Raw genomic sequence first — 26,880 nt, 5'->3', positions numbered from 1 at the left:
AACAAGCTTTGTGAATTAAATAATCAAAGTTGGATGCTTTTACCTAGTACTCGGTACATCAGATAGATTGACGTAGTATTTTATATGGATGCTTTTTTCGTTTGTGGGACCAAGAGTGATGCTACCACACTATGGCTTGATGATGCTGGTTCCGATGAGCCTACGTGTATCGAAAAAATTTTCAAGCGCTACTGGTACGCTACGGAGGGCCTACCTGTTCGCTTTATCATTTCTATCGCTTATAAATTAACCGATGCTCTTTTATTATAAGAGAAAAATACTATATTATAACTCATAACTATAGCTGAGCAGTGAACAGGGTGCTTAGCTTTTGCTGCTCTGAGTCAGAGCATGGGTTGCCTAGTCAGTAGTTTCGATCGCAGGTTACTGGAACTCTTTTCTGCGTACTGTTCTCTGTCTTCTATCTACACAAACTCTGTATTTCCGTTAATCTTGGTTGGAAAAAAATATTTATTTATTGTGAATATAGGAAAAGCCATTTTATAATTTGCAACGATGTGTTCGACTGATACGGTCTTAAATTATTTCAACTTATTTTAGCTTATTTTCTTTCACACAACACTATTAAATCATTAAAAAAAACCCAACACCCCAATATTTGCCGTACCCAGCCCGCGTCTTTCGATATATCAGAAGACCTATTACATTTTGATTTTCTCGTTGCATAAATTTGAGTGTTCAAATGAACACGCGGCCTCGATAGACCCGCAATAAACCTCTATGGCTTGTTCACTGGTTGGTTTCTGAGCTAGTTTGAACTGGCTAATGCTAATTTGTTGTGAGAAGAAAACATTGTTGGCTGGTTGGTTTGGGCTGCCTGAAACCACGAGCGAACAGGTGCTAGTCTAAACCCACTCTTATCCACAGGGCTGCGCACGCGCATGCGCATGCGCTCTACCTGCCTTCTTCCAATCCAGCCCACCATCCGCGCCATGGCGATGGCGTTCGCGACCGCCTCCGCCTCCGCCTCGAGCCTCAGTCTCACAGCCTTCTCCCTCCCGCTGCCCCAGTCTCTGCACCGCCCGAGCCCTAGCCTCGTCCTCCATGGCGCGACCAGCTCGTTCCCGCGGCCACTCCGATGCGGGTGGGGCGCCGTGGTGCGCTGCGCGAAGCGCACGGGGAAGCGGCGGTACCCGTCGGAGAAGAAGCGGCTGAACAGGCGACAACAGGAGCTGCTACGCCAGGCCGCCCCGGAGGAGGGGAGAAAGGGGCGGGAGTCCGGGTACTGGCGGCTCTCGAAGCTCGCCGTCCCCGCCCGCGACGACCCAGGCAAGGACTTCACCGGCATCTCCCTGCCGCTACTCCAGGCCATCGCCAAAGCCATCAAGTTCCCGGTACGCTAATCAACCACCGCTTTAAATCGATGGGACAGTTTAATTCGAAATGCCCTGCAATTGCGAGTTTTTTAGTGAACCACCGATAGCTTACTGAAACAGAGGTTTGGTGCGTTGAACGGTAGGCTTGAGCCTGCCATCTTGCTTAAAAAATGGTAGGCTTGAGACTTCATGCATTCGACGATGCTTAACTTTGAATGCTGGTAGAATGTGTAGCTGAACTTGGTTACTGCCATTTAGCTAACACAGGATCGTATCTTCTCTTGGCATGTGCACAGTCCCATTTTTCTCTCTTGAAGAAGCAGGAGAGCTACACATCATTGAATTAAGAAGAAAAAGGGTAAGAGCCTTTACAAACACACACCACACAAAGGGTAAAAGCCAGGGGCAGTAGTTTAATTACAGTGAAAAACACACGACCCCGACCTAAACTCCACAGTTGTCCGGCTGAAGTGTAAAGAGATAAGATATGCTTCACCCTCCATGGCTCCAGCCAAACCCAACGAATGCGGCTCCTCACTAGCGAGCAAAAGAGCTGTAGCCAGGTTAGGAGATGCCCCATCAAACACACAACTATTGTGGTGCAGCCACAAGGTCCAGGTTCCTAGTCAGTGGTGGAGCTAGAGAAATATGGAGGGGGGTGCGGCCATATGGGCTTACTTCATAGCACGACTTTATATTGGAGAATCGATTGTCCTCTCTCGCATCAGCAATATAGAGGCAAAGTTGGTGGCTAAGATCCCTTAAATCTCTAGAGCTAAAATCATCAGAATACAATTTTGCTAGGTTCATCAAAATCTCCACATTAAAATCATGAAATGAATCTCTTGGATTTAAAACAGCTGAGCAAACAAGCAACTGAGAGCTTGTCTCACTAAAACGGCTATCAAGCTCTTGAACTAGCTTCCACAAGAATTTTTTTTTCACTAATACTAATTTTCATCACAGAAAGAATCAAACATCCTAACCCTAGAATATGAACAAATAATCAAGAAGGCTTGAACCAAGAAATTGAAGCCAATTTAGATTCTTAGATTAATCGAAAATTGAAAGTAGAGCCGCGGCCGGCCACGGGCCACGGCTGCCTGGCCTCGGGAGTTTGTGACTTCGCGAGGTAAGTGATGAGGCGTGGCCGCGTGGGAGAATCTGAGAAGGGCAGAAGGGAAGAGAGCGCACGGGAAGGCAGGCGATGCGTCGGGCGCGGCAAGAGGCGAAGAGTCAGAACGGAGTTCTAGCTTCTAGGTACGTTGCTTTGTTGGGCTGCATGTTGGCTAAGCTGGGCTATGGGTGCAGACATTTGGCCCAAAGGGGTACGAATAGGGTAGAAACTTGTATACTAGAACGTATTCCGCATTTTGGTCTGGGTGCGGCCGCACCCACATGGATCAATATGGATCCGCCCCTGTCCTAGTATAATAAGAGAATTGACACCCTTCTGAAATTGATTGTTAACACCGGAAGAGAAATTGTTCCACCACTCTTCCAACAAAGCAATCATCCGGCTGTGGCACAGAAATGGAGACGAGACCAACCTTCTGCAGCAACTGAAGCCAAAACTCACTTTCAAAAACACAGGATAGCGAAAGATGGTTGATTGTTTCCACAGATTAATCACAGTGACGGCACACAGAAGGATGTGGGAGTCCTCACTGAGCAAGGCGGTCAGCCATCCAGCAACATCATGAGTGACCAGCAATAAAAAGAAACAACATCCATTTCTTTGGTTGCCTATTTTCTTCATATTGAAACACTGCCTCGTTCCTCCTAGGTTAGTCTCGTGCACAATCCCTTAAGTCGGTAGCCACCTTTTTCAAGTAGTTAGACTTGTGGTATGCAATTTGTTTTGCTTGAGTTTTAGGAACTGTCCCGGAATTAAGCTAGTTTAAACTGACATCTACTCTTTGACTCTTCGTAGCCACTTGCACCATCCCTGTGTTCGCGCTAAACCTTCTTTTGAAATCGGTTCAAATATAGTTCCTGACAAATGTAGGTTTGGCACTAAGGTAGGGTTTGCAATTGGATTAACATCTGCATGTTTTAAGGTAACGGTAACATTGCCGGGCTGCATTATGAACCTGCATAGAATGAATGTGGTAAGTTAACTGGTAGGATGAGTGTTGTACTGTTGTACTACCCATATACAAACTTATAATCCAAATGGTCGCCTGCTTGGATCTGCCTGGCTCTCTCATTATTTCATAGTACAGCGTTCATCTTTTATGCTGTCATTGTTGTGGTCGAGACTTGTGCTGTGATTATGTCTCTAATTGATTCTGCTGTGCATCAGGTTCCTTCTATGCTTCCTGATGAGGCTTTCACTGTCATCCGCAAGTCATTCGACGCACGAAAGGTTCTTCATGGGATGATATCATTTCTATCTTAGTTAATATTGGGATATGTATGCTTGATGTTGAAACTACTGAAACGATTCATATAAATTGGATTACAAAGGCCCAAATAGGCAAATAGACATGATGTTAAGAAACAATATAGTAAGATTCACCATGCATCTCCTGATCTCCACAGTTAAGTTGTCAGCGTTCTATTGGTGGTTCTGTGCTCCCACTCAGACTGGAAGGCAACATTTTGTCTTTTTCATAGTTATTCACCCATTCTAGGCATCCCCCATGTCAGCAATTTGTTGAGTGCAATAGTAATGACATTATGGTCTTATGAAAATTGTGATCTTCTGCAATAGTGATAGTATTTTGTCATATCTGCTTGCTCCAAAGTCCAATCAACTAGTTTATCTATGTACTTATCCTTTCCTAGACATATTTATATGGAATTCATCATACAAAACTGGATTAGTTTGCACCGCATTTGTAACTGTATTTACTTCTATTAGTATCAGAAAATGGATATATTTGTTCATACCATCAATAATAAATATGTGTGACTTCTACAGGTTTTGAAAGAACCTCAGTTCACTTACATTGTTGATATGGATGTTAAGAAGATTCTTGATATAGAGCCAAGGGCATGGGATTTTATTGCTCGGCTGGAGCCCAAACTTGGAGCTGTAGAATACATGCCTGAAGAGAAGTTAGCAGCTGATCTAGTCAGCATGCTCAATGTTAATAACAAAGGTTCCAATAATGTACTAGGAATCAGGGATACTCATAGTGGTATGATTTATCATCAACAAAAGAAGCCGAGAGTGGCAGTTATAGGAAGTGGACCATCTGGCTTGTTTGCTTCCCTTGTGCTAGGTGAACTTGGTGCAGAAGTTACCTTATTGGAGCGTGGTCAGCCTGTTGAACAGAGAGGTCGTGACATTGGTGCGCTAGCAGTTAGGCGAATCCTACAATCAGAGAGCAACTTTTGCTTTGGCGAGGTATTCTAGTGATTCCTATTTTTCTACTAAGACATCACAAAATGATCAGTGGGGTGAGTTGCCTTTGTTAAGCAATATTGAAATAGGTAATTTGTTGATTTAGTGTATTTAAAATGAGCTATGTATGTTGATTTAATAATCTAAAAAATGAAGGCATACATGTTCCTGATGAACTGAATGAATTATAAAAAAAACATATGGATCGTTTAAGGATGTTCCTGATGAACTGAATGAATTATAAAAAAAACATATGGATCGTTTAAGGATGTTCCTGATGAACTGAATGAATTCTAAAAAAAAACATTCAGTTGTAACCTTTCATACAACCTTTCCATTTTGGGAAGCTGTTTTCATGCACACATTTACTACACTAAACTATTTTCTTACGTACAATTAAAGCCAACTCATTGAATTATCGAGTCTAACAATTTGTGAACTCCTTTCTTGATTAAATGAGTCTTGCCTTTTTTATGAATTATCTGGACCCATAATATGCTTATACTTGTTTAGTCTGATACAAGTAGTACTTTTGACATGAGATAGGCCCCGAAACATGATTTTGGAGTATCAAGAACCCATTTGGGTACTAAAAGGAGCGATCAAATAATTAATCCAGTGTTCATGTTCCTTCAAATCTTAAGGCCATCGATTCTTGATCTTCTGTTCTTAATCATAACAGGGTGGTGCAGGTACATGGAGTGATGGGAAGCTGATGACCAGGATAGGAAGAAACACTGATGGTGTTCAGGCTGTGAGAACCTTCCTGCCTACATCAATCTATTTTCAGTATAAAGTTTTACTCTCATAGTCTGATATATCATTTTCTCAGTAGTGCACTATTTTTTCACAATGTCCAGGCGTGAGAAACTTCCTACTGTACCTCAACCTCAAATATTGTTTTGTGTAATAGTCCACTTTCATGTTCCAATTGTTCAAGAGCTCATGACTTTTTTTGAATGAAATCGCTTTGATATTTGTCCAAGTTTTTTAAACAGAATTTTTTTTATAAGGGATTTTTAAACAGCATTGTTAGCCTTTTAGGACCTGTCAGTCACCAGGAGACCAGGTTCTAGATTCCATGGTTCGGACAAGCTAATGGCACTGATCATGGATATGCTGACCAGTTCGGACGATTTTAGCATAAACTTTTTGTTTGCGTTCATTGCAATTTATTTTCTTCAGAGATGTGCCTCATTGTCTCCTTATCGAAGGAACTAGTGCTGTGTTTTTTTTACTACACAGGAGAGCGTGTGTCATTTCATTAAGAAGAGTACCAAATGTACAACACCAAGATACCACACACCAAACCCACCCTTGCACTAGATCACAATGAGCAAGCAACCCACCTTCAATCACAGAAAAAGACCACAAAGAACAGAAAACAGAACCTAGATAAGGTTCTGGATGCCCTGAGCCCTGGTTGAGCTCCATAGGGCTCCTTTCTCTTCTAACCACCAAGGAAATATTTGGAAGCATTGTTGAAGACTCGGTCATTGCGGTATGATAGGGACAGCAGGCCTGCCCCTGACGGATCGTAAGTTGTAGTCGTGGGAGATCGGAGGCCGAGGCTTGAAACGTGACGAACAGTGTCGAGGTGCCGTGGTCGCGCGTGTGAAGGAGGAGGAGGCGCGCGACACAGCAGGAGGCGGCTAGGGTTAGGAAATCCCGGCTCCCTTCAGGAAGCCGGAAACAACTCTGTTTCTGCTTAATCCAATCTCAAAGTCTTTACAAGTATTTATACTTCTCTCTAATAATAGGACTAAATAAAATAACTATGGCCTTTTAGGCCCCCCTGGCCGGCAGCCCCTAGCCCCTAATGGGCCTACGCCTTGTATACTGGATGCCGGTCATAACATCTCTCTCCGCCTGCGCAAACAGCTCGTCCTCGAGCTGGAAGTCAGGGTAGAGGGTGCGGAACTCGTCGACGGGCTCCCATGTTGCATCTTCCTCGGAGAAGCCGTGCCACTGGATGAGTACTTGCCAGGCACCCCGGCGTTGCTGAGCCCGGAGCGCCTTGGCAGGAGCTGGCAGCAGCCGACCGTCCAGGGTCGGCTCAAGGGCGCCCATCGCCGCTGGAGGGTCCCCTTTGTGGCGCTTGAGCAAGCCCACGTGGAAGACATCATGTAAACGAGCACCCTCTGGCAGCTGCAGACGGTACGCCACCCGGCCGATGCATTCCAGGACGCGGAACGGCCCTGCGTAGCGGGGACCCAGCTTGCCCTTGGCGCCCGGCTCGAGGGATTGCGCCGTGCGGTGCAGCAACCGTAGCCAGACCCAATCACCCACTTGGAACTCCACATCATGATGCCCTGCATCATAATACCTCTTGGACAACTGCTGGGCCTGCAAAAGACGTTGGCGAACCTCTGCCAGGACCTCATCCCGGGATCGTAGAAGAGCATCAGCAGCTTCCGTACGCGCCGTCCCTGGCGTGTAGGGCAACATTGGCGGAGGAGGCCGACCGTAGACGACCTCGAAGGGAGTGGCGCGCAGGGCGGTGTGGAAGGAGGTATTATAGCAATACTCCGCCCACGAGAGCCAGTCCACCCATGCACGCGGGCGATCGCCCGTCACACAACGTAAGTACATGGCGATGACCTTGTTGACCACCTCAGATTGGCCATCCGTCTGCGGGTGGAACGCCGTACTCATGCGGAGTTTAACGCCGGCCATCCGGAAGAGATCCCGCCACACGTGCCCGGTAAACATGGGGTTCCGGTCACTGACAACGGACAGCGGGAACCCATGAAGGCGGACAATGCCGTCGAAGAAGGCCCGGGCGACGGTCGTGGCGGTGTAGGGGTGGCCGAGCGCGATGAAGTGAGCGTACTTGGAGAAGCGATCCACCACGTTGAGAATGACGGACTTGCCACCGACCTTGGGCAGCCCCTCGATGAAGTCCATCGAGATGTCGGCCCATACTTGGGACGGCACCTCGAGGGGCTGCAGCAGCCCCGCCGGTTGCAACGTCTCCGTCTTCTTCTGGCAGGTGGTGCAAGAACGCACCCAATCTTGAACCAACACGCGATCCCGTGGAATGTAGAAATCGGCGCGGAGGCGGCGGAGGGTCTTCTGGACTCCCTCGTGGCCAGCCGAGTGCGCCAGGAGGAGCACCTGGTGGCGCAGGTCCCCATGGTCCGGTACAAAGATGCGGGACCCATGGAGATGGAGCCCATCGTCGAGGTGCCACGGCTCTGAGAGCTCGCCGGCCCGGAGCTGCTGGAGGAGCTGCTGGCCATTGGGCGCGGTCGTTGTTGCCCGCCTGATGTCATCCAGGAGGGCGAAGGTCGGCCCAGACAGGGCATGAAGAGCCACAGTCGCCCCCTCATTGGTGGTCGTAGCCCCCTCCTCTGCGTCCCGGTGAGACAGAGCGTCCGCCACGGTGTTCAGACGCCCCGGGCGGTACTCCACAGAGAAGTCGAGGCCGAAGAGCTTGCTGATACATTGATGCTGCGGAACGGTGGACAGGCGCTGATCAAGCAAGAATTTGAGGTTGTAGTGGTCAGTACGAACCAGAAAATGCCGCCCCCACAAGTATGGGCGCCAATGGCGCACTGCCTGCACCAGGCTGATCAGCTCTCGCTCATACGCTGCAAGCTTCAAGTGTCGGGCAGCAAAGGGCCTGCTGAAGTAGGCGAGGGGTCCCGCGCCCTGATGTAGGACAGCGTCGAACCCCGCACCAGACGCGTCGCAGTCCACGACAAAGGTCGTGGCGAAGTCCGGCATCTGGAGAACGGGCCCTGTGGTCAAGGCGCTCTTGAGCGCCTCGAATGCTGCTGCTGCGTCGTCGTCCCATGCAAACGCATCTCGCCGTAAGAGACGCGTGAGCGGTGCTGCGATGAGGCCGAAGTCCCGGATGAACTTCCGGTAGTAGCCCGCAAGGCCCAAGAAGCCGCGGAGGCCCCGGGTGGAGCGTGGAGTCGGCCATGCAGCAACGGCGGTGACCTTGTCGGCGTCCATGGCGACGCCGCCCTCGGAGATCACATGGCCTAGATAGGCCACCGATGTCGCCCCAAATGAGCACTTGGAGCGCTTCAGGTGAAGATGATGTGCCCGCAGCGCATTGAGGACGATGTTGACGTGCTGCAGGTGCTCAGCCCACGAAGAGCTGTAGATCAAAATATCGTCGAAAAATACCAGCATGAACCTCCATAGGTAGGGTCGGAGCACATCGTTCATCAAGGCCTGGAAGGTTGCTGGGGCATTGGAGAGCCCAAACGGCATCACCAGGAACTCGTAGTGGCCGTGATGCGTGCAGAAGGCAGTCTTGGCGATGTCGTCGGGATGCATCCGCACCTGATGATACCCGGAGCGCAGATCGAGCTTGGTGAAGAAGCGAGCGCCATGGAGCTCGTCAAGCAGCTCATCCACCACCGGAATCAGGAACTTGTCCTTGGAAGTCTTGGCGTTGAGGGCGCGGTAGTCGATGCAGAAGCGCCAAGACTTGTCCGCCTTCCGTACCAGCAAGACGGGTGCGGAGAACGGAGAGGTGCTCGGCCGGATGATGCCCTGGGTGAGCATGGCCGCACACTGTCGTTCCAGCTTGTCCTTCTGCAGCTGGGGGTAGTGGTACGGGCGCACCGCGACCGGGGCGGTGCCGGGCAGCAGGTGGATGCGGTGGTCATACGGGCGCACCGGTGGGAGGCCCGTGGGCTCGTCGAAGACGGCGCTCTGCTGCTGCTGCAGCAAGTCCATCAGCGGCTGCTGGGCTTCGGCGGAGAGTGTAGCGAGGTGCTGCTGTGGGACCGCCGCGTCGGGGCTGCGCACGCCCTGCCAAAGGACGCGTCTGCCCTCGCGCCAGAAGGACAGCGTCATGGCCTCGAAATCCCACAAGATGGGACCCAAGGTCCGTAGGTAGTCGACGCCGAGGATGAAGTCGAAGCAGCCCAAGTCCAATTCGACGCACGTGATGGAAAAGGACTCCGAGCCGATGCGGATGTGCACGTGGCGAGCAATGCCCTCGCAAGGTGGCCGGTCGCCGTTGGCCACGGTGACACGGAACCGCTCACCGCCCGTCGGGGTGAGCCCTAGGCGGCGCATCGTCGCGCCATGGAGGAAGTTGTGCGTGGAGCCGGTGTCGAGTAGCGCCAACAACCGCTCCCCTTTAACCATCGCCAGGAGTAGCATCGTATTGTCCGTGCGGATCCCTGCAAGGGCGTGTAGAGAGACCACAAGAGCATTAGCGGCCGCAGGCTCCTCGGCGTCCGGAGCCTCGGGGTTGGCGACATCATCCATCGCCGCGGCCTCCCCCAGCCCGTCGTTGATGTAGTCGTCCGACTCGAGGTAGAAGAGCCGTGGGCACACGTGGCCGCGGACGTAGGGCTCATCACAGTTGAAGCAAAGCCCCGGTGCGCCAGTTCCGCCGTCGCTGGTCCGCCCACTGGGGGCACAGGAGCTCCAGCTGGAGGAGCACCAGCGCCTGGCACGCGCGGGGGAAAGCCAGGCCGCTGAGGAGATCGGGTGCCCCGCTGCAGAGGCGCGGGAGGCATGGCCGCCGCGCGACGCTCGAATGCCCGGGCCAAATACGTGGCGGTCTGCAGGTCGGGTGGATCCCGCATCTCCACGTCCACCCGAATGTGCTCCGGGAGGCCGCCAACGTAGAGTTCAGCCTTCTGCTTTGTGGAGATGTCGCGCGCATGGCACAACACCGCCTGGAAGCGGTCAGAGAACTCCTGGACGGTGGAGTGGAAAGGTAGCCGCCCCAGCTCGGCCAATCTGGTACCGCGGACAGGCGGCCCGAAGCGGAGACGGCACAACTCCACGAAGCGATCCCAAGGAGGCATGCCCTCGTCTTGCTCGAGGGCGTAGTACCATGTCTGAGCCACTCCCTTGAGATGGTAAGAAGCCAACCAGGTGCGGTCGGAGGCCGGTGTGCGCTGGCCCCTGAAAAACTGCTCACAGTGATTGAGCCAGTTCAGGGGTCCTCAGAGCCATCGTACGTCGAGGACTCCAGCTTGTAGAACTTCGGGGGGAGGCGCCCATGGTCACCCTCCTGCTCGCCGCACTGATTACCACCCGCAGGGAAGCTGTTGATGGTTGGTGAGGCGATGGAGTGCGGCAGGAGGCTGCTGCCATGGAGGAGCGTGCCATCGACACCTCCATAGAGGGTGCCTGCTGCGAACGGCCCACCGTGAGCGACAACAGCGCCCGTCGTCATTGCCGGCGGTTTGGACGGCCGCGGTGTCGTCGTGGAGTAGATTGGCGCGGTGGAACTGAGCGCCCAGGCCGGAATCTATGACGGCGACGGTGGAAAACGAATCTGTTGAATCGGAACATATGTCGACGGCAGCGATACGGAGGTCGGCGGCGAGGGCAGTGCCGCGCTGGGCATCCCGTAGGGGTACGAGATGGCCGGGTAGGATGCGGCTGATGACGGCGGCGGAGGGAGTGGTGGTGGTTGTGTGGGCAGCGGCAGCGTGATGGTCAGCTGTCCTTGGAGGAGCGCCCGCAGCGTTTCCTGGACCTCCCGCATGCAGTGGCTGAGGTCCTGCTCCGGCGAGAATACCGGGGCCGGCGCAGCCACCGATCCCAGCGGCAGCAACGGGGTCACCACCATGCCTGAAGTTGCGGGAGGCGCTGTGGTGGAAAGCAACGCGGCGGAAATCACCGGTGAAGGTGCGGTTGTGGAGGCAGCGGGGGACTCCATGATCGGCAAGGTCTCTGATACCAGGTTGATAGGGACAGCAGGCCTGCCCCTGACGGATCGTAAGTTGTAGTCGTGGGAGATCGGAGGCCGAGGCTTGAAACGTGACGAACAGCGTCGAGGTGCCATGGTCGCGCGTGTGAAGGAGGAGGCGGCGCGCGACACAGCAGGAGGCGTCTAGGGTTAGGAAATCCCGGCTCCCTTCAGGAAGCCGGAAACAACTCTGTTTCTGCTTAATCCAATCTCAAAGTCTTTACAAGTATTTATACTTCTCTCTAATAATAGGACTAAATAAAATAACTATGGGCTTTTAGGCCGCCCTGGCCGGCAGCCCCTAGCCCCTAATGGGCCTACGCCTTGTATACTGGATGCCGGTCATAACACGGTATTTCTAAATCTCCCATGCGATTAAGATGATCAGGGAGCCGAGGCCATTTCTGTGTAGCCTGTCCACTGACTTGACTGCACGGCTCCAACAACAGGAGAATTTAAGTTTTGATTTTTTAAGCCTCTTTAACTGATTTATCAGGCATTTTCTACAGTTTGAGCTTTGAACACATTGGTTATTTTAGTTACCGTGGGTCTTGGATTGCAGGTTATGAAAACATTTGTTCACTTTGGAGCCCCTCCAAACATTTTAGTTGATGGTAAACCACACTTGGGTACTGATAAACTTGTTCCACTGCTGCGAAATTTCAGGCATCACTTAAGAGAGTTGGGTGTAAGTTTCAGCATATACGTGTTTATTGAGCTATGTAGTTTCTTTTGGTCTGCAGGATCCATTGCATTGATGCACCATATTCCTTTTTTTTACAGGTTACCATAAGATTTAATGCTAGAGTAGATGACCTTATAGTGGAAGATGGGCAGGTAAAAGGAATTGTGGTCTCTGATGTGGAACTACGGCCAGGTTCTGCCAGCCAGAAACTAGCATTTGATGCAGTTGTATTGGCAGTTGGTCACTCAGCTCGTGACACATATAGTATGCTTTGGCAGCATAACGTAGACATGAGCCCAAAAAGTTTTTCTGTAAGTTGCCTATGCTATTAAAATCGTATTCTAGGTTGATATCACTTACGTTGGTTGTATCAAGTCGTCACATGGCAGACAATTTACAATGGAAGATATGAGGCCATGCTTTTTAAAATGCAAAAGCTCATTGGGTGGCATTGTGGATATTAAAATTTAAAATGATGTAGCACACATCCAATTCATGAGACAACCTGCTAATCCTGTGGATTAGAAACTAATGAGCTTCTGAACATTTGACCATAGCTTATCAATGTTCTTTATTTTAACAATATCCCAGTACCCTATTTTACTTTCCAGTCTCAAATACAACTTTCACATGCAATGTTGCTAGTAATAACATTTTGTGCACCCACACAAATCGCACAGCTTCCTTAGAAATGCCTAATGTGAATTCATTTTTTTGACTAAACTGGGCCATAAGTGTTTGGAGATTCTCACCCTTGTAGCCTTTTATAAACTGTCATTCACTTTATCCTTGCAAGTTACACTACTAAATAATAATTGCTTACACTTCAGTTCATGTAACTTAAAGTCAAAGGTTCTTGTTTACAGGTTGGCTTAAGAATTGAGCATCCCCAAGAACTGATAAACAGTATCCAAGTAAGACCTTTTTCTTTATTCTGATCATCTTCTTTCTGGATGACACTGTCCAGTGTGCTTACCATTATTTTTTCTCAAATGCGCAAGAGAGTTGTGTATCATTTCATTAAGAGAGAAGGAATTGTAATTTTACCTTTATTACATGCATGACATTTGATGTTCAAGGCTATTTTCGAATGAGGAAAATTAAAGCCAAAGCCAACTATGCGAGGTTTAGAGTGTTAACTTGTTTCTGAGTGATCTGTTAGTAATCAAGGAAACAATAAAGAAACTGCCTATTGTTTCCAAGGTCTTTCACCCAGTTTTGTAATGCAGATAGCAGATTGGATAGTTATCTTTTAAACACAGAGCAGGGTAGCCTGTGTACTACAGGCTATGGAACATGTGTCGTACTTGAATGAATTCACTTACAATTATTAGACAGGACACTGAAGCATGGTACTGTGCCTTTGTTCCCGGGCTGCGACCAAGGGTCAGCCTTGGCCCAGGGTAGCTCAAGCTTTGCTTCCATCCGTGATTCTGCTGTTCAGTGATAAAGTAATACTAGGGTGAAAGCAGCGATGGAAATCCATCAACTGAATCATTTCCATAAAATATGAAACATGGAGAAATGGAGATGCAAATTGCCGGAAACAATAGTGGAAACAAAATGTACTATTTTAATATTTTGAAGTATCTGCTGTGCTCCTTTGATGTATCTGCACATTGTGGGCTTGGTAAATAATGATTTAATGCTCAACTACTTGTCTGCTTGGTGTAGCTAAGCATATGATGCATGCTATTGCTAATGTCACAAATTGCAGTACTCCGAACTGGCGGCTGAAGTACAGAGAGGACGTGGGCGGATACCTGTGGCAGATTACAAAATAGCGAAGTATGTTGGTGAAAGAGACGCAGCGAATGAAATTGGCATAGCTGAGCCAAGTCGTAGTTGCTACTCGTTTTGCATGTGCCCGGGTGGACAGGCAAGGCACTCGCTCCCTCCCTCCCTCCCTCCCTCCCCTCTCTGATATTCCATTTCGTAATACTATGACGTTCCATTCAAATTTTTGAGACATGCATTCAGGTTGTTCCAACCAGCACAAATCCATCAGAACTGTGCATCAATGGCATGTCGTTCTCACGGCGTGCATCAAAGTGGGCAAACTCAGCTCTTGTAGTGACTGTATCATCTCATGATTTCAAGCCATTTCAATCCCATGGTCCTCTTGCTGGTGTTGAATTCCAGGTACTTGTTATATGAGGATTATGTGTGATAACAACAGAACCACTCAAATTGCTGTAGTAACTTGCTAATGTCTACCTGTATTCAAATAGTGTACATTCAGTAAGCAACACGCTAGAATAATCACAGATGTCGCAACTCGCAAGAGGTTTTCTGACAACCTGGAAACATATTTGTTCCTCATGCTTGAATAAAATATTTTGGCTCCGTACAACCTGGAAACATATTTGTTCCTCATGCTTGAATCAATTATTTTGGCTCTATACGACCTGGAAACATATTTAGTACAATTTGATTTGAGATATAAAGGCAAGGACTCCAACTAGGGTGATCTTACTGGTTAGTGGCCGCTCCATCACTCTGCAAACGCGCTTGTAGAAGTTCTGTATCCAAGTTGGGTAGGAAAGACATGATAAACTATCCATATTGTCTGATCAGTTTGATCTTTTCTTTAACTAAAAAGATAAAGTTGACTCGTTAGCGGTTCTCAAAGGATATCAAAGGAATAATTCTAGGGAGTTACTTAGCTAATTTTCTGTTATGGTACTGTAACCTTGTGATTACTGTTTGTGTATCTAATTTTAGATAAAGACTCAAATGGTCAAGTGGGTGGAAAATATAGAATTTTGTGCAAATAATGTAACAAATTACTGCCCACCTTTGTTCATCAACTTAAGCGTTTGAATGGACTGGCTCATACATTCAGCTCAACAATAATTAATGTAAAATAATGACAGCTTAAATCACTGCCATCCATCTTAAAGTTTACGATGGATGTGCATTATGTTCTAGTATGAAATGTATGAGCATAGAGAATGTTCTACAATTTTTTTCTTCATTTGTAGTGCATTTTAATGGCAAAGTTTCCCTCCTTAAGCTCACAAAAAATTGGTACTCATTGAAACCAGAGAGAATTTGAAAGAAGAGCAGCTATGATGGGTGGAGGGGATTTTGTTGTTCCTGCACAGTGTGTCACCGATTTTATCAGCAACAGACTGTCAGGTACTGACATTGCTAAAACTTTTAAGGTAGTAAGTAATCATTTAGTTTTACTTTGATTAACCTGGTTGTCTGTTCCAGTTACAACACTGCCACCATCAAGCTACAGATTAGGAGTTCGTCCATCTAATCTCCATGAGCTATTCCCTCCTTACATAACTGAAGCTTTACAACAGTCAATAATAATGATTGACAGAGAGGTATGACAATTCTTATTTTGTGTTTGTTTTATGATTTAAATCCCACATGTGGTGATTCATTTGTAATGCAATATTTTCAGATGCCAGGCTTTGTTTCTAGCAAGGCCGTACTTCATGGTGTGGAGGTATGCAAATTGCTCTGCTCTTTCCTATGATTCTTCACCTGATAAATTTCTAAACGCCAACTAGTTAGACATGAGAAAGTCTACTTGTAGTTTGATAACAACTCGTTAATCATTTGCCCGTATCTCCTATCAATGAAGTTTTATTTTCACCCTCCAGTGTGGGTTCATTTGTGTGTGTTTTGGTGCTGTTCTATTCTCAGTGTTCTTCTTAATGCCATGATACCCAGCTTTCCTGATTATTTGAGAAAAGAATATTTCCACCCTCTGGTTACTTTTATGCTTATTGTTTAAGATCTGTTTCCAGACTAGGACAAGTTCTCCCTTACAAATTTCACGACATGGAGAAACATACGAAAGTACATCACTGCGAGGATTATATCCAATTGGGGAAGGTGCTGGCTATGCTGGGGGCATATTAAGTGCTGCTGTGGATGGTATGTATTGTGGTTTTGCTTTAGCTAAACAACTTTCTCTATTCCACGGTGATATAGAGTCATTTCTTGGCAAAGCACAAAAACAAACAGGTTTTGTAAAGTATTGAATGCCAGTGCCTAGTATTTTATTGGTCCAAAATTTTGGGGAATGATTCTCGCCATGGTAGCTTTATATCATAGGACAATTTTGTCATGTTTAGAGCAGCTGTGATTGCCTTACTGAATTCATCAACTAATTTGTGCACGGTTGATGTAGAAGGGCAGAGCAAAGCAGTGGTGCTGTAGGTGAATGTTCTGGTATAGATATAGCTATGTAACAAATAATTTGTAGCTTCCTATGTGGATGCCACCTTAATTTTGTGAAGACAATTCACCAAGCATAATCTGAGTTTTCTTTTGTTAAAAATTGATTAAGGGTGTCTTTGAACCAACTTTTTTGTTGGAGAAGCCCAATTACTTCTGTAGAGTTCCCGTTTATGTTTTGTTGACGCAAGTATAGATCACAAGACTCTATAGGAGCCCTGTTGAGGTATGCAGTTCTTATACACTGATGTATGGTGTTTATGTCCATAGATGTAAATAAGTGTTCAAATATGTACTACCTACAGTCATAAATGGCCAATGGGTAGTCAACAAGTTCAAACTTTTGTCATCATTATCTTTTTTCCAAACGCAATTTGTCATCATTATCTATTTGAATATTTGGATTAAACTTATGAAAATGATGTGAGATTAGTTTCAGAATATTATGACGTGAAAACCTGAAAATATTATCTCTTTGAATATATTTTGTCACGTAGAGTAGCTGTGATTACTGATTTGTCTTGACGCCATCTTTTTGTTACGTCGAGTATCGTGTACGTATACGGGTTTTGTGCTAATAATTACTCGCGGCTAATGTGTCTTGGTGACCATGTCGCTATCTGGAGTAGCATTTATTTTATTTATGACTAGAGAGAGTAGTTAGTGGAATCTAATATGTTAACGTGTTTGAAATTGATTGCTTCGAGAATGTAAAAGAGATCGAAGTGAGAGAAGAATGAGAATGAATGCTTGTATTTCATTGATCTGTTGTTTACATATATTTATACATCGGTGGGCGAACCGACATGCCCGCTCTAAGGTGACAAGTTTGTCACTTCCAATAGTGAGACTACCTGCTAACTCTAAGGTGTACGTATCTATCACATTTATCTCAATAAGAGTTATCATAAAAACATCACTTCTTCAATGGCTTGATTTTAAATATTCTCCAAAAGACCAAACCTAATGTGGGTTCCAACTTGCAGAAGAAACCTAAGTATCGGTCTAGTAAACATCAAGAGGGTAAGCTAGACATCTGCCTCCTTCGGTCCTTCCTCTCCCACTCTCCGCTCATATAATAGAAATAAAATGACGGATCATGTGTGTGTACTGCTTGTCGGGGGATGGCTCGGGGTTATACACTCTGACAAGAGGTTATGTGGACCTATCCTAGGTAGGTGTCAACTTGTTCGAGGCCACACCCTGGGCCGTATCGATTCGAGGTAGGCGTGTTACCTGATGATAGTACTCCCTCACTTCAAATCATATTAAAAATGCCCGCGTTCAAAATTTCATCAGCGTGGCTATGGCCGGGACGTCCCAACGTTAGCCCTCATTCGGACGCCCGCGTCTGTCCCACCGCGCTGTTCACCCTGTCTGCAGCGCCTCACCTCCTTCTGCGTGCCCGCCCTAGCGTTGAGCACCCACATGCACGTCCTGCTCCCTCCGTCTTCCATGTGCTAGCAGCTCCCTCTCTCTACAACTGCTGCGTCTGCACGCTTTGCACGTACGTATGCAACTGCACGCCACATGCTTGTTGATGCGCACGCAGGTGGGAACCGCATCACATGCCCGTTGATGGGTCACACGCTCGCTTCGCTTGCCGCGCACATGGGGACCGCTACGCCCGCAGGGACCGCGCCCGCTTCCTACGCCTGCTAAATGTTGCAACATGAAAGCACTTCTACAAACATACGTCTGAAACAAGTAAAACATTTACAAACATACGTTTGCAACATATGTGCATATCAACTATAAACATCCAGATAACACACTTGCAACATACATCTGAAATAGATGAAACATTTTGAATAGACGCTTGCAACATCCAGATGAAACACTTGCAACATACTTCTGAAACAGATGAAACATTTAGAACATACACTTGCAACATACATGTATAGCCACTGCAACATATGCAATATCTAGATAAAACACTTGTAACATACATTTGAAACAGTAGAAACATTTGAAACATACGTGTATAACCATTGTAACATATGCAACACACATCTGAAACGCATGAAACATACGGTTGCAACATGTGCTTATCTACCTGTTGTCGCCCAATGGCGGCTAGTTGACGTGACGCGGGGAGCGAGGCGCGGGCGGGGTGTGCGGCACGAGGCGGGTCCGGTGCGACCATGTGAGACGTGAGGTGCAAGGGCGCACGACGTGAGGTGGGTCCTGCGCGAGGCGCAGGGGCGCGCGGAGCGAGGCGGGTCCGTCCCGTGCGGATGGACGGACGCCCTAATAGGAGCATTACCGAAAATTCAACCTTTTGAGCATTGACTAATCTACGCCATATTTTTTTCTAGATCTGGCGCGCAACATAACATTATGATACTTTTTTTTTTAGATTTAAAGCGCAAAATAACATTACGATCTTCTAAATCGTTTCATACCATGGTATTTTGCAATGCAACGGAACATGCTCACCTTATTGCGTGGTCAATAGTTTATCAAACTATTGTGGCTAGATTTTTATAATGATCGCGTCATTTGTTCCAATACTATATTGGAATCAGACTCTGTACCGTCGTTGGAGACAATAACAAGCACTCGCATGGATCGTGAGCCTAGGTCTGCCAGGAGAAACATGGAGCACTTTGGAAAGTAAAAAAGACGTCGACTGGCTCTTTAATATTAGATATATAGTTCCTATGATTGTCTTTAGTAGGAAGAAACAGTAGAGCGTTTTTTGTGGTGCACAGGAGAGGATAAATTGAGGGTCCTTCAATTGGTGAGAGGTGTAGATGTTTTTATCAGCGGAAGGAAATGAGAGGTACATTTCGGCTTTGTTGGAAACTTGGAACCGATGATCCTCCTTGCAACTCTAGGAGTTGCTCCTCTCTTCAAAATTTCTTGGTTCTAACATGTTTAGAATCAAGATCGGAACTGGTTGTGCTATGTCAATATTCCTTCACTCAATCTTTTTCATAACTATGAATGACATCAAAACCTCTATGGATCAGATGATAGCAGAGGTCGAAGCTCTCTGTCTTCTTCATCGCTATCTTTCAGAGGTTGAAGCTCCACATGCTTCTCTTCGCTTCCTTTCTCCTCTCTGTCATCTGTGCCCTCTTGGTTTACTACCTCTAACTTCTTGTATGTGTATAGCTTTGCACATATGACGAAGTAAACAACGTTTATCACCTGCAGTGTCACTACCAGCCAGTAGTATCGATCCAGCTTCCCTCTGTTGAGGTTGTCCTGAAGCCACTCCCCTTCTCCCTTGGTCCTCTCGTGCACCGTCGTCACGAGCAACGTGCCCATATAGCTCCCGGCGGACATTGTCAGCCAGTACAGCGCGGCGGCGGAGCTCCGCATGCTCTCGGGTGCCTGGTCGTACAGGAACTCCATGCGGCCAACGTCCATGAACGCGTCGGCCATGCCGTGGATGGCGTACTGCGGCGCCATCCAGAACACGCTCATCGGCACGGTCGCGCCAGGGCTGTCCAGGAGGCCGTGCCTGGCCGCTGTCCGCTTCCTCTCCGCCTCCACGACCGCCGACACTATGTTGCTCAGCATGCTGATGGTGAGGCCGATGCCCGTGCGCTGAAGGTGCGTGATGCCCGTGGGATGCCCCGTGAGGCGTCGCAGCCATGGCACCAGCACCCGATCGTAGAGCGCGAGGGTGGCAAGCATGGCGATGTTTGAGAAGATGAGCATGGAGGCTGGTGGTATCTCGAGGTGTGCTGTGAGGCGCCTGTCCATGGTGCGCGCCTGCTGGATGGCGAAGCTATGGTTGTGGGACGCCGAGGTGACCAGGAGGATCCCGGCGCCCCAGATGGGCAGCATGCGGATGATCGATTTGAGCTCCTCCACCCGGTGCACCGTGGACAGCCGCCATGGCCGCGGGACGCCGCTGCTGGTCAAGTCGCCGTCCGTCACGGTTGCAGCCCGGTCAAAAAAGCTAAAGAAAGAGGTTTTAATTTATATCTTATTAGGCTCGCACAAGATATAACATATCCATCTATTTGTTTGTGTAGAAACAAATTAGTAAGGAGACTTACGTGAGCTGGTTGGTGTGGAGCAGCCGTCCGGCAGTGGAGATGCCAGCGTCGAGCACCTTGTCATGGTACAGGAGTCTGGGGTCGGTCGGCACGGTCACATTTCTCTTGCGAAACGCAGCGAAGGCGACCTGGGCCAGCCGCGTGAACGGGCTGCCCCCGGGAGCCATCTTGACGTACAGTGGGTAGCCCGACACGAACGCGGTGACCGCGGCGAGCATGGCGATGGTGGGGACGCCGAGCCCCCACCCCCACCCCACGTTCTCCTGGATGTACACCACCAGGGTAATGGCGGCCAGCTTGGCGAGCTCGACGCCGAAGAAGTAGAGGTTGAAGAAGCTCCACCTCTGCTTCGCGCCGCCGTCGCGCGGCCTGTCGAGCTCAAACTGGTCGGCGCCGAACGCCATGACACACGGCCGCGTGCCACCAGTGCCTATGGACGTGCAGAGCAGCGACAAGTGAAGGACGAGGAGTGTCCAAGCGGACGCGCGAGCGCAGGCATGCTGACCGATGGAACAGGGCGGCGGGCGGAGCGACGGGAGCAGCGCGGAGACGGTCAGGCTGACCATGCCGAGCTGGTAGATGATGGAACCCGCCGCGATGGTCCAGAAGCGGCCGGCGAAGGAGTCGGCGACGAGGCCGCCAATGACCGGGGTGAGGTTGGAGAAGCCATGGAAGTTGGTGAGCGTGTTGGAGGCCTCGACGAGCGGCAAGTGCAGCTGCTGCGTTAGGTAGGTGATCAAGTTGGCGTTGAACCCGATCGTCGCGAACCGGTCGCAGAAATCGTTTGCTGCAGCACGGATATCTCAGTTCATTTTTAACTTGAACAGTGGCTATATTATGATCGGCAAGCTGAGACAACTGATGCGTTGTGTAGTAGTAGAGAGTAAAGAAACACTTCACCTAGGATGAACGGCACGGTCTTGAAGCCGCCCTGCTTCCTCTTCTCGCCCAAATCCTCTTCGCCATGCCATCGCCTGCTGGCGTCTTCCTCCCACATTCCTGCAAGGTGTGAAGCAGAACGGGATCCAGATCAGAGGTCCCTCCCTAGGAGATGGATTAGGGAGAAACAGGGGAAGAAGGGGAAGTTGAATTTTGACATTTCAGAGTTAACGCCTCCCCTGCTTCCGCTCTGAGTCGCCATGTGTTGTGATCTTGGTCCACGTTCCTGCTTGATTGTTTTTTAATCGCTTCGTTTCAGGGAAAAGAAAAGCCGATCTAATTAGTATCTCTGGACTCAAGTGTTGCAGCAATCAGTATCATAATAATCCGACATCTTAGCTGTCATGGATGCAAGTAGAATATGACCTTGACCTTGGCAAGGCCAATGTTAGTGCCGCTTGTGGCCGGAACTGGTGTCGGCGTCTACGTGAGATAGATGCGACCTGTCGCCATGGCAAATACTCCCGTAGCAGTCCTATCTCCAATGATCTACTCCGTTGTAAGTTATTCTAGTTTTTCTAGTACATAACATTTGCTATACACATATATAATAAAAACAATGTACGTTTAGAAAAGCTAGAACGACCTACGATTCAGAAGAGAGGGAGTAGTTTTTACACACTATCTAAACCTAAGGGTCCTAAAGCAAATAAAGATGACCTCATAGAAGATTAAGTGTTAGCCCACTAAAAAAAATCAAGAACGATAAAATATTAGTTATGAAAAACTGGGTTTTGTTTTTTTCTCTCCCTCTCTTCTCAACGTTGGAAAACCATATAGATTTCAATAGTAAGCATGTGTGGCACTGTTGGAGATACTGTAACTCATTCACTCATTGCACAACCTAAGTGAGGCCATAATTCACTACTAAAAACATTTTTTTTGACACCTATAAGGATCATGTGTCATGATTATATCTTTAAGTTTCGGTGACTATACGACTAACATATGTCATAAAGATGTATCAGACATGTTATAATGGCCCCGTTCGCGTGCCCTTAAATCCGGCTTGATCAGCTTCTTTTTTCATTCGGAACAGTGTTTTTCTCTCACAAATTCCTCCAAACGAACGGGCCAATAGGTCCAAGAGATAAAAAAAGAGAAGTGGCACAAAAGACCGACAAAGAAATAGAGAAAAAAGACTTTGTATACAAAAAATGCACGTACCGAAGCGAAAGGACACGTAACCTAATGGTTACACACGCCTCAATAGCACATTAGGTCCTGTGTTCGACTCTCCGTCGAAGCGAACTTTTCAGGATTTAACGGTGTTGTGCTTTCAGTGGATGTTTCCATCGACAGCGAGGCGCTTGCATTGACTTCGTCAATCTCAAAGATTTGTTGGTCCAGTCTTCAAAGATGCTCATAGGGATAGGTTTTGCATGCGTGCCTTCGTAGCGGTGAGTGTACCTGCGTGAGTGTCTGTGTTGTACTATGTAATCGGAAAAAAATGCACACACTGAACGGTCTGTTGGCTAATTAAGGAAATGAAATAGGTGCTGAGGCACTCTGCAAATCAACAGATGAGACAGATCGGCCAAAAGAAGAGCCATATACAAGTTGTAAGAGCCTAGCTATATAATAGTAGTCTCTTATTTGTTTACAGAAAAACTTTTTTATTGTTAGTTTTATTCATGCCTTATCTTCTCTTTCCTAATCCTCCTCACATTCACTTGTGCATGGACTTACTGCTATATATGCATCCGTGTCCAGCTTGTTGCTTGCATAAGAGGCCAGCTCTCCTCTCTTCTCTCTTCCACGTCAGCATTTAGTTTACTATAGACCAATTATTGTACCTACTTTTATGATCAAGCTAGGCCCAGTTTACAAACCTCTCCTCGTTTCCTCTCGGTAGGTTAAAGTGGGGGCTACTAGCTATTTGCCTCAGTTCCTCTCGGTAGGTTAATGTGTGTGTGTGTGTGGGGGGGGGGGGGGGGGGGGGGGGGGCGCTAGCTATAACGCTATGAGCATCATTGGATTGGATATGCCAGATCTTCATTGCCCATGGCACATCCTAAAACTATTCGAGATAGTAGATAGAAGGCACGCACTAGCTGGTGTCTGCACCTACATGTTATGTTTCAGATAGTGTTACAACAGTGTCCGTCTTTATCAATGTCGCTATATATAACCTCTCTCGACGGCTAGATATTTTAAAAAATTGTATCAATTATGATTTTGATATTGGGCATTATACTTTTGTAATATTTCGACTCATTTTATCACTGCATAGAATTTTATAACATTGTGACAAAGAAAACAACACCACAGCTGTAGAGGAAGTTATGAGCACAACTCATTTAGACATCTTTCCGCAGGCCAAAATTTTGGGACAAAGTACCCGCCTGGAACCATTTAGTAGCAAAATGATTCCATATTAGTTGCGGAACAAGTTTTGCAAGTTGAAGACATGATCTCACTGTTATAGATGCCATTTTCAGAAGTGGTCAGATTTGATATTTAGAGATGGTTGTCGTGTTTCCACTCAGGATTATCTAGAAATAAAAAAAATTTAGAGGTGGGTCTGCAATCAATCCTCGAAATCAATTTTTAGGAGTGGTAGAAAAACCAAACACTCCTAGAAATAATTTATTGAGAAATTGAAAATCACTCATAAAAATAGATTTTTTAATTATTGATTTTCCTGTGTTGGCGCGTCCCTAACGCTACACAAGACACCCACTTGTGGCTATGTATAAGATGATGTAATTTTATATTAACTTTCATGAATTTTGTATTGAATATTTAGGAATTAAAATGATATCAAATAAAAAATATACTAATTTTTTTACCTTGTCAAGCACTACACCTTTAGTATAGGCCATGTCTTCGTCCGAGGTCGTTCAAAAATTGAAAAAAAAAGCTGATTTTCAAAATTTAAGAACTTCAAATATATACATGGGATACTAAATGATTTAAATAAAAAGTTGTCAACAAAGTTGTAGAACTCATCATGCTCTACAACTTCAATACAAAGACCATCTTCATTCAACTTTATTTTGAAAAGATATAAATTTTTTGTGCTACACTTATTTTAAGAGGTGGGTCACATTATCAGTGAAAATTGATTTCAAGATGTGACTGGTGTTTTTGATTGCCCCTAGAATTGCATCTATTTCTAGGTGTGCCTCTAACACCAACAACTCCTGAAAATGTTGGACATTTTTACTACCCCCGGAAATCAATTTCTAGGAATGGTCTGCATTTGGAACCATTTTTAGGAGTAGTTTGTGATACAATTGCATCTTTAAAAAGGTAAAGTGATAGTAAAAATCATTTTTGTAGTAGTATCTATGCATTACAAAAGCTATCTTAAATATTGAATTCATAACTGACCTAGTGGTATGACATGACCGCTCTCGGGTAGACTATGTGATTAGGCCAAGCCATTATCTATTGACCGCACTTACCCTAACCCTGACCTGCCCAATCGTCTCTGTACTACCATCCATACGACTACATCTACTTGGTCTTCATCCAGGATGAAAGCATCTAGGCCCCCAGTTGGGTTTCGGTGATTAATGACGACACGAGATTACTATGACTAACGTGTGTTTTGCAGAGACAATTTAAGTTAGGTCATGGTAATAGAAATTGATTGGGCAATCATGGTTGTCATTCCCCTATCGATGGCAATCATTTTGGTTTTCAAAGGATGGACGACAAGGTTAAGGACAAACTAGTTCTAAGTGTCGTTTGGTGTTAGAGAGACACTTAGAGTAGTTTAGGACTTTGTTTTTCCTTTGGTCGTACTATTAAGAGGGGTATGGACTAGTAGCTTAACCTAGGTGAGTCTAATGGATTAGGTGTGGTACACACTTGTCAAACTTAGCACTAGATAGCTCAGGAATAGCCCTAAGATCGATACAAGTCAACTTCATTCACAAAGAATTTCGAATTGGAAGTAAATGGAGAGTCAAATGACTGACCGAATGCTGGTTTGGTTATGACCGGACGCAGCTTGAAGAGTCCAGTCAGTTTATTTGATCGGCAGCAGCAGTCAGAGTGCGACCGAACGCTGGACACCAGTGCTCACCGGACGCGACGCTAGACGTATCTGTAGCAGCGTGGACAGGCTGTTGACCACGGACCAGACGCTAAACAGAGAAATGACCGGACTCTGGGTGTCAGCGTCCGGTCAACAACAGTAAGGTTTCACAGAGGGTTTTTGATGATCGGACACGTCCAGTGGGTGCTAACCGGACGTAGACCATAGTACGGTCAGAGCAAACGGCTCTTTCTGACATGCTGACGTATTTCACTGACCGGTGCGTCCGGTCACCTTGACCGGAGCGTCCGGTCATGCCGATACTTGCTCCTCAACCGTTATGTTTTGAATGGGGGGGGTATAAATACATATCCCTCTCGTCCATTTGAGGTCTCTTGCCTGTTTTTTAGCAGAGAAACACCTTTGGAGTATAAGGGAGAGCAAGAGCCTAGTGGGGTGATTAAGATTTAATAATATAAGATTAAGGACCTCATTAGTGCATAGGGAGTAGCAAGTGTGCATCCACCTTACTCATTAGGCTTGTCTTGGTCAAGTGAGAGTTTGTGCTTGTTACTCTTGGTGATCGCCATCACCAAGATGGCTCAGTGGTGATTGGGAGCTTGGTGATCATTTGGCGGAGCTTGTGGATGACCCAAGTCATTTTGTGAACGATTGTGGGCAATTCACCGCGATGGGGTGTCAAAGAATCAGCCCGTAGAGAACACTTGATCCTTGCACGGATCAAGGAGGAGCTTGAAAGCTCTAGTTTGGTTTTGGTGAATTGATGAAACCCTAAGTGCTAACCCAGTTTATCAAGTGATCATGAGATAGGTAGCACACTCCAAGTCATGAAGCAAATGAAGATCATAGCATGATGAAGATGTTGCCATGGTAATGATCAAGTGCTTTGACTTGGAAAGAAGAAAGAGAAAAACAAAAAGCTCAAGGTAAAGGTATAAACCATAGGAGCTATTTTGTTTTGGTGATCAAGACACTTAGAGAGTGTGATCACATTTAGGTTTGATAGCCATACTATTAAGAGGGGTGAATCTCATATCGGAATGCGGTTATCAAAGTGCCACTAGATGCTCTAACTCATTGCATATGCATTTAGGATCTAGTGGAATGCTAACACCCTTAAAAATGTTTGTGAAAATATACTAACACATGTGCACAAGGTGATACACTTGGTGGTTGGCACATTTGATCAAGGGTGGTGAAGTTTGGGGGCAAGGGTAAGAAACTCCACCGGCTGAGTGTTCGCCCGTAGAGTGCGGACAGTCCGATGGTGCCACCGGCGTCCTAGACAAAAAAGATGGAGGTCACTGGGAGTGACCAGACGCTAGCCACGGTTGGACCGACGTGTCTGGTTAGATGTATCAGCGAAGACGCTGGCGTCGGTCAAACGACTGGACGCTGGCAGGGTGCGTCTGGTCAGTGCTAACATACACTGACGTGAGGCGCACAGAGGAGACGTTAAATGACCGGACGCTGGGTGAGTCCGATCGGGCATGACCGGACACGTCCGGTCGTGAAAATTCATGTTTAGAACCTTACTGGAAATGACCGGACGCTGAGGTCCAGCGTCTGGTCACTTTCTAACTAACACGTCTGGTCAACTGATGACCGTTGAAATCTAACAAATAGTATTTGAAGCAAGGGACACGTGGCGTGAATCACGTGA

The 26,880-nt window shown here is 47.1% G+C and overlaps 2 protein-coding genes across 5 annotated transcripts; one reads left to right on the top strand and one right to left on the bottom strand.

Annotated features, from left to right (window-relative positions):
• The first annotated feature begins 914 nt into the window (after window positions 1-914).
• Window positions 915-16,449, top strand: LOC136518295 (uncharacterized). Of its 3 annotated transcripts, XM_066511943.1 has the most exons (14): window positions 915-1,355; window positions 3,643-3,705; window positions 4,264-4,692; window positions 5,372-5,443; window positions 11,931-12,056; window positions 12,152-12,364; window positions 12,920-12,967; window positions 13,771-13,932; window positions 14,034-14,195; window positions 15,101-15,194; window positions 15,273-15,391; window positions 15,472-15,516; window positions 15,821-15,950; window positions 16,207-16,446. In XM_066511943.1, the coding sequence occupies exons 1-14, from the start codon at window positions 954-956 to the stop codon at window positions 16,233-16,235; spliced, it is 2,094 nt and encodes a 697-aa protein (XP_066368040.1). In that variant the 5' UTR covers window positions 915-953; the 3' UTR covers window positions 16,236-16,446. The 3 variants fall into 3 exon arrangements, with proteins under 3 accessions (XP_066368040.1, XP_066368039.1, XP_066368041.1); XM_066511942.1 differs by having other exon boundaries at window positions 15,821-16,446; XM_066511944.1 differs by lacking the exons at window positions 11,931-12,056; window positions 12,152-12,364 and having other exon boundaries at window positions 15,821-16,449.
• Window positions 16,450-18,946: 2,497 nt separating this feature from the next.
• Window positions 18,947-21,435, bottom strand: LOC136518296 (protein NRT1/ PTR FAMILY 3.1-like). Of its 2 annotated transcripts, XM_066511946.1 has the most exons (4): window positions 21,367-21,397; window positions 21,170-21,268; window positions 20,270-21,056; window positions 18,947-20,169 (listed from the first exon to the last, which is right to left on the bottom strand). In XM_066511946.1, exons 2-4 carry the CDS (start codon window positions 21,264-21,266, stop codon window positions 19,218-19,220), a joined length of 1,836 nt encoding a protein of 611 aa, XP_066368043.1. In that variant the 5' UTR covers window positions 21,267-21,268; window positions 21,367-21,397; the 3' UTR covers window positions 18,947-19,217. The 2 variants fall into 2 exon arrangements, with proteins under 2 accessions (XP_066368043.1, XP_066368042.1); XM_066511945.1 differs by having other exon boundaries at window positions 21,170-21,435.
• Window positions 21,436-26,880: the final 5,445 nt, after the last annotated feature.

This window comes from Miscanthus floridulus, chromosome 17, assembly GCF_019320115.1.
Source record: "Miscanthus floridulus cultivar M001 chromosome 17, ASM1932011v1, whole genome shotgun sequence".
NCBI lineage: Eukaryota > Viridiplantae > Streptophyta > Magnoliopsida > Poales > Poaceae > Miscanthus > Miscanthus floridulus.
Note: the sequence above shows the minus strand (reverse complement) of the source record. Positions and strands in the feature narration are given on the sequence as shown.

Excerpts from the sequence above, each read along its gene's own strand:
- LOC136518295 (XM_066511942.1), top strand. The coding sequence starts at position 954 with ATGGCGATGGCGTTCGCGACCGCCTCCGCCTCCGCCTCGAGCCTCAGT. Across the intron at positions 4,693-5,371 it reads GCAACTTTTGCTTTGGCGAG|GGTGGTGCAGGTACATGGAG; the intron begins GTATTCTAGTGA and ends TAATCATAACAG. Across the intron at positions 12,968-13,770 it reads AACTGATAAACAGTATCCAA|TACTCCGAACTGGCGGCTGA; the intron begins GTAAGACCTTTT and ends CACAAATTGCAG.
- LOC136518296 (XM_066511945.1), bottom strand. The coding sequence starts at position 21,266 with ATGTGGGAGGAAGACGCCAGCAGGCGATGGCATGGCGAAGAGGATTTG. Across the intron at positions 21,057-21,169 it reads GACCGTGCCGTTCATCCTAG|CAAACGATTTCTGCGACCGG; the intron begins GTGAAGTGTTTC and ends TCCGTGCTGCAG. Across the intron at positions 20,170-20,269 it reads CTCCACACCAACCAGCTCAC|CTTTTTTGACCGGGCTGCAA; the intron begins GTAAGTCTCCTT and ends CTCTTTCTTTAG.